The sequence below is a fragment of the Thermobia domestica genome, chromosome 10, assembly GCF_964235325.1.
Source record: "Thermobia domestica chromosome 10, izTheDome1.hap1.1, whole genome shotgun sequence".
Classification (NCBI taxonomy): domain Eukaryota; kingdom Metazoa; phylum Arthropoda; class Insecta; order Zygentoma; family Lepismatidae; genus Thermobia; species Thermobia domestica.
Window position 1 is genome coordinate 217394282 of NC_137463.1, and position 6765 is coordinate 217401046.

Here is a 6765-nt window from a genome sequence, read left to right on the forward strand (position 1 = left end):
CTTTATTTTGTGAATTCGAATTTTGTACGTAGATTCAAGATTATTGCCACGTATTTCAATTCAATAGCGTATTAAGGATGATAGAGAGTTTTAAGAATATGAATATATATATATATATCTGAGTTTAGAAATAATATAAAAAATATTCTTACAACGAATATTATTTTGAGTATATATTCGATTTTATGTGTGTTTTATAGTATGACGTTTCACTTTGGTAAGACAATATTTAAGCTGAAAAGTTTTAGCTGCAAGAAGAATTGCGTGTCAATGTATACCGCAACTTGCTTTTTTAAAATTTACATCGAAGAAATTAATTAAAATATAACTGTAATTATAATTGATAGTTCATTAGCAGAAAATATGTCTTATAACTCAAATAACTCGAAATTAAAATTTATTGGTAATTATGTTATTGGGCTGGGCAGAATTTACAGGATTCACAATCGGTTTTCACGGCATGATGAAAATGTCTTGTTTATGAAATTTTCTATTAGCAAAATGTATTACATTACATTAATGTGTTATATTTTCTATTGTGTTTAGTATCTATGTGTCATTTGACTTGAAATGTTAAGCCACTCAATTCTGAACATATTAGTTTATAGCATTAGCGTACTAAAATATTTACTACCTTTTAGATTTGAGAAGAATATTTACAACAAGTGAACAAGCTTTGTCTTCCTTCTTGAACTTAAATAATGTAATAAAATTATACCTAATGAAGATACTTCTCTACATGTTCACTAGATATATATGGAAAAGGATTTAAGTACATTTATAAGCATGAACTGCAAAAGAGAAGTGAACACTGGTTTCAACAATATTTGCAAGAACTAAATTTATTTCTGGAAAGTAAAAAATATGAAATATGAAATATTATATGTAATATATGCAAACTTCATGAACTAAGCATTAATTACATGTATTATGTTCCAATAAATGGATTCAGTTTTGTGCCTTCATCACAATGACATAACACAAAGTCAACGTGTTTTTTAATTGTAAACAAAATATTTTCGACGCTCGGTCAAGATTTCTAAATACTAAATTCTATTCAACGGAATTTTCTTAAGAACAGTAGAATGCAATGGATAATAGCTACTGTGCATGCATAATAATGAGAAGAAATTAGAATCCATAAACTATGTTTACAGAAATTATTACGAAATAAGTATCAGAGTTATAAAACGTATGTGAAATAAACAGCAATAAGAATGAGTGAACAAGAAAAATATTTTTTGAAAATAACTTGCGCAGGTGAACTACCTACAGCTCTCATATTAATAATGATTATAAATGAAGCCATTTGCCTCAATTGTGACAAGTTAACCACACGAGCAACTTCAGACAAAATCTTCACGGAATGCGTCTGTGATGTAGTTTCTAAATATGCTCATAGAAATTACAATTTAGTTGTATTAAACTTGCATAAACTATATAACCCTGTTTTCTCAAATATGTCATGTTTTCAGTCACCAATTACTATAATGAACGATCTTCATGTATTTAAAAACAACTTACCAGAAACCAAATGTGTTCTTTTTAGTTTAATCTATCTCAGCAATTTTTCTAGTGTGATTTCCAACTTTCCCATCAAATTATGGAATTCGGAATCAAGAATAATAATATTATTTTTGGACGAAATAGCGCCAAATTTGCAAAATCTAACCTCTGTTTTTAATGAAATGTTTACTTTGAAATTGGTAGATGTTTTAGTTGGTATTTGTGCTAGTCACAAAGTAGAAATCTATACACATTCTTTGTACTCTCACGGAAACTGCGGTTTTGCTCATAACATAGTTTCTATTAGCAAGTGTATTAATGTGGCAAATATAGAACCTTCCTCAAAAGTGAAGAATTTAAACCAGTGCCTTCTACGTGTTAGTACGTTTGATATGTTCCCTAACACAAGAATTAAACCTGGTGATCCAAGTGATTTAGACGGTGCTGAAGGAAAATTTATTAAGACTTTGTCCCAGAAAATGAATTTCACGCTTAATGTTCGAACACCAGCAGATAGACAAAAATGGGGGCGCAGGTTGAAGAACGGAACGTACTCTGGGGTATTTGGAGATGTGTATCACAACAGAGCGGACATAGGCGTTGCTGGACTACTGCCAACGGTAGAGCGCTTTCAAGTGACTGAACTTGTGATAACAAAAATGCTTCGAAATTTAGGATGGGTTGTTCCAAAGGCATTAGAAATACCAGCATGGAAAAGTATCTACTTGCCATTTACACATCATTGCTGGTTGCTTATAATTGCCTTTCAAATTTTATATTTATTGCTACTTCTAATTACTAAGCGAGTGATACAAAAATATCGAAATCAATTATTTCTACGGAATCTTATTTTAAAGTCATTGGCGATTGCTATTGGTCACTCAACCCCGGTACCGAAAACAATTTTTCTTCAATATTTGTTCATCAAGTGGGTGCTTTATTCCCTTATTATATGCACAGCATATCAAAGCTCTTTAGTTGGTTTTCTAACATTAACTGTGTACGAAAAGGATATGAACTCAATGGAAGAACTTGTAAAATCAGATCTAACGCTTAGTGGTGGTCATACATTAAGAGCATTATTTAAAGATTCAAATGACTTTATATCGAAGTATATTTACAGAAACATGAAACCAGAAATTTTTCATCCAGAATTACTGAAACGTGTTGGTACAATTAGGGATTATGCGTTAGCAGTTGAATTAACACTAGTCAAATGTATATTACCAAACGTTTTTTCTAAAGAACCGGCCTCTTCATTCATTCACATAATGGAAGATGTTATCACTACATTTTACACAACAATTCTGCTACAGAAAAGGTCAATTTTCTATGAAACCATGTATACTTTATCAGAACGAATATTTGAATCTGGCTTGACAACTAAATGGGAAGAGGATATCATCGACAAATTCCGCCCTTTACAAAGAGAAACTAGTAATGAGCCACTTTCAGTACATCATTTAACTGGTGTATTTGTTCTTTTGGTTACTGGCTTAATTGTTAGTCTATCGGTGTTCATAGCCGAACATGCTATGTTATGGTACCAAAGCAAAAGAAAATATACAAACCATCTTATTAAACTTTCTCGATCTCATTCCGTGAATTGAATCAAGCCACCTCTTAGTTATTACGCAATATTTAAGACGAACAATTAACAAAGTTATAATAGAAAGAATAACATTTTTCTCTCTACGTGATTTAGTGAGTCTTCTCGGATTATCAGCCAAGTGAAAATATTAACATCCGTCTTTTCGAATGCAGACATCGCATTCATCTTCATTGATTGTAATGAAGAGAAACAGAACGAGAAAAGTTATTAAAATAGGACGCCCCTCAGGAAAAAACGCGTCCTGACAGAGAGTAAGTCATCATCCATCTGTCCACATACCTCTCCTCACATGTGATTAGCACTAAAGCATATGTCGATGGGTGTGTGTGTTTGTGTGCCGCGGTTTCTATCTACATAGAGACATATATACGCGGATCTAAGTATGTGTAAATAGAAGGAAAGAAGAGTAAAATAGATGATAGAAAAGCGCGAGAGAAGAATAATTTGATTTGAGAGAGGGACAAGAAAACTGGAAACCAAGGAGAAAACCCTTAATAGTTTATGCAATAGGATATTTACATGGCAAAACCAGAGATGTGAATATATCTATCTATCTATATATCTATATATCTATCTATCTATCTATACATACATATATATATAGATGTGAATATGTATATATATGATGAATACTTAGGGGCAGAACTATCGATGGGGCTTGTAACTTTCTGATGGAAATGCTGGTTTCTAGTTGGCTGAGAGATGCTGGCTCCTGATTGGCTGTTGTGGCTACTAGAAATGAATTTGTTGAATCTATTTTTGTCCCTGAAAAGGGCCAGCCAGATAAGGCCCATTGTTTCTATAGAGACTGTTCCTTTCCCGTGAGATAGCTATGGCTTCCAGAACAAAATGTTTTTTTCAGTATGGTTGCGTTTAGTTAACGTGATGAGATAAAGTTAAGATGGAGAAACAATATTGTTAACAACAAAATACACTTGTTATTAATTTTTTAAAAAAAAGCATTTATTATTTGACTACAGAGATTGTTTTCAATATACGATAACGAAAGTGAACATGAAGTATCTTCTGCACTACGATGCAGCCACCATTGACGATATTCTATGTGATGGCCGTGAGTTCGAAATGTTGCTCTGTAGTGCAAATTCCATTGGAGAAATCTGGTGTGGAGTATTGCTGTGTCGGGATTAGTCTACTCTTCCTGCAGGTTTTTCAGAGGCTGTCTACGGTTGGCTGGGCGTCAAATGACCTAACACGGATTTCGCTGTACCCGAGCAAAAAATAGCAGGTAGAAACAGAGGTAAGGCTTGACGCCTTATCTTAATACAACCATACCTTATGAGAATCTGTACCATAGGACCTCTGTGCGAAACAGCGGTGTCAACACAGTCCTTTGATAATAGCCTCTGGCATTTCTAGCTACGAGACACGTGGTTAACTTGCCGTTGAAAGTGGATTTGGTAATAATCATGAAAACTTCTCACCGTTTCTTGATACCATGGTTCGAAATGTTTCTCTCCCCGTGGTTGGGTAATATATTGAGCGTACTTCGTTGCAGGAACTCAGATTAATGAATGCATAAACTAAATTGACCACAAACTCCCAACTATCACCCGTAATGTAGCGTTAATACAGCTTGAATATTCGTGGCACATTCTGCAATATCAGCTTGTGAACTCGAATTTCATGTCATTTGTTTAGATATCTTTGTTAACTAAGATTATGTTGTTCATTGCTTTTACTGAGGTCCTTAACTTTACTGCAAAGGTTCTCTGTGTTGCAGGATCTGGATCAGCGAGAAAGGCCTTTCCGAATCATCTCCGGGATACGGTTCAGGGTCGGCCGTGGACTTCCCTGTTTATTGTCCTCTAGAAGCAGTTCCGGTTTACCGTTAGCTTTCTGATTCAGCACAGAGGAAATGCCTTTCTTGAGTGTTCTGGTAACATGCTTCTGAAACTGCTCTATAATCTGGGAATGGGAGTATTTTGTATCGGAAAGAGTGATACTGTTCCTTTCTTAGTATGGTCCCATTTTGGAGAAGCATGTTTCCATTGCTGTAGTTAGCGTCTTGTATACATATAGGCTAATGCTGCTATATAGATGGGTAACTTGAGCAAAAAGCGTTTCGATATTGTCGGGTAATGTGGTCCCGTTTTGGATGGGACAAATAGTGCGATGTTAACCTTTGTTCTAGTAGTGGAAAAGATTGCTCAGCTTGTTTGTCAATCGAATTTAATAATTGATTTCATTGCTAACAATATCTTCAAAAGTTTGAAGTTTTAAAAATTTGCGGACGCTGAAAATGAATGTGTTGAGAGCCCTGAATTGTATCAAAAATCAAAATCGAAAGCAAACTGGATACACTAATTAAATGTGTTGCGTGAGAATTTCAAGATAACTCGGATAAGTGCTCCATATATGGAAGAATGGAAAACAAGGGACTACAAACCAGCCAAAAGCATTTGTGATATTGCAATTTGTTTCTTGAAATCGAATTGCCAAGTAGAACAGATTGCCAAATATGTTTTCTTCCGTATGATTTTCACAACTACAACTTAAATGGTGACAAAGATGTTTTGTATTTTCCTTACAGCTTCATGTCTGAACTATAATGCAATCTATTTTTATGCCTGAATAAATACAAATATACTATATTTAATTGCGATAAAATGTGTTATCTGACCACCCTTTGCCCTGTGCACCTGTACAAAATTTCAGACCTCTAGTTGGTATAATGGTAATTGTTACAAACAGAGAAATATAAAAGAAATGTGTGTGAAATGCAGAAATAATAATAATAATAATAATAATAATAATAATAATAATAATAATAATAATAATAATAATAATAATAATAATAATAATAGTAGTAGTAGTAGTAGTAGTAGTAGAGAGAAACTCTTCTTGGAATGGGACAAGAAGTACTTTTTTTGAGTTCGAGAGCAGAACACAAGCATCACGATTCTCTTCAAGGCAAGAATCAAAACTAAACCAGAAATTTCTCGAGTCTTGTGGAAGCATTAGTTCTTAGATTTCAAACACTGTTTTAGGGTTACATGGGTTCATAGTATAAAAACCATAAATAGATACGAACACAATGAAAAGCATTTTTCAACGTTTTAAGGTATTCAAGTCGTTACACAGTACACTTCAATAATAAATATGGTTTAAACTAGGGATGGCAAATTCTAGAATTTCTACTTTCCGGAATCCGTAAAGCAAAATCAGAAAAATTCCGGAATTCGGAAAAATCCGAAATTTAAACATTCTGATTTCGGTAAAATTCTGGAATTTTTTCGAAACTCAGAGAGTGAAATTTCCAATTTCAGAAAATTGTGGCCATCCATAGATTGAACGTTGTCATATAACACCCTTCGTGGATGTCTCGTGACGCAGAAGGATTTTGATAACTTCAAAATGAAATTAATAAAAAATGTACATGACCTTACAGAACAAGACGAGACGAGAACTTTTCCAAGAAATGGGGCACGACGAGAATATATAAGAATTGAGACAAGACAAGATTTCCATAATATTTATGAGACGAAACGAGAAAACTTTATTTCTAGTCTTGCCTCCTTTCGTAGGGATCCCCAGAAGCAAAAACAGATATATGAGAAGAGAGAACTAGAGTTACCAACTCTGAAAAATAAAATTACCAGCTCTTCGCCATAATTTTCAAAACTGAT

The 6765-nt window shown here is 33.7% G+C and overlaps 1 protein-coding gene across 1 annotated transcript; it reads left to right on the top strand.

The window, feature by feature from the left end:
- The first annotated feature begins 1688 nt into the window (after window positions 1–1688).
- On the top strand, window positions 1689–3116 carry LOC145661777 (glutamate receptor U1-like). Its single transcript, XM_081727114.1, has one exon. It carries the CDS (start codon window positions 1689–1691, stop codon window positions 3114–3116), a length of 1428 nt encoding a protein of 475 aa, XP_081583240.1.
- Window positions 3117–6765: the final 3649 nt, after the last annotated feature.

Excerpts from the sequence above, each read along its gene's own strand:
- LOC145661777 (XM_081727114.1), top strand. The coding sequence starts at position 1,689 with ATGTTTACTTTGAAATTGGTAGATGTTTTAGTTGGTATTTGTGCTAGT.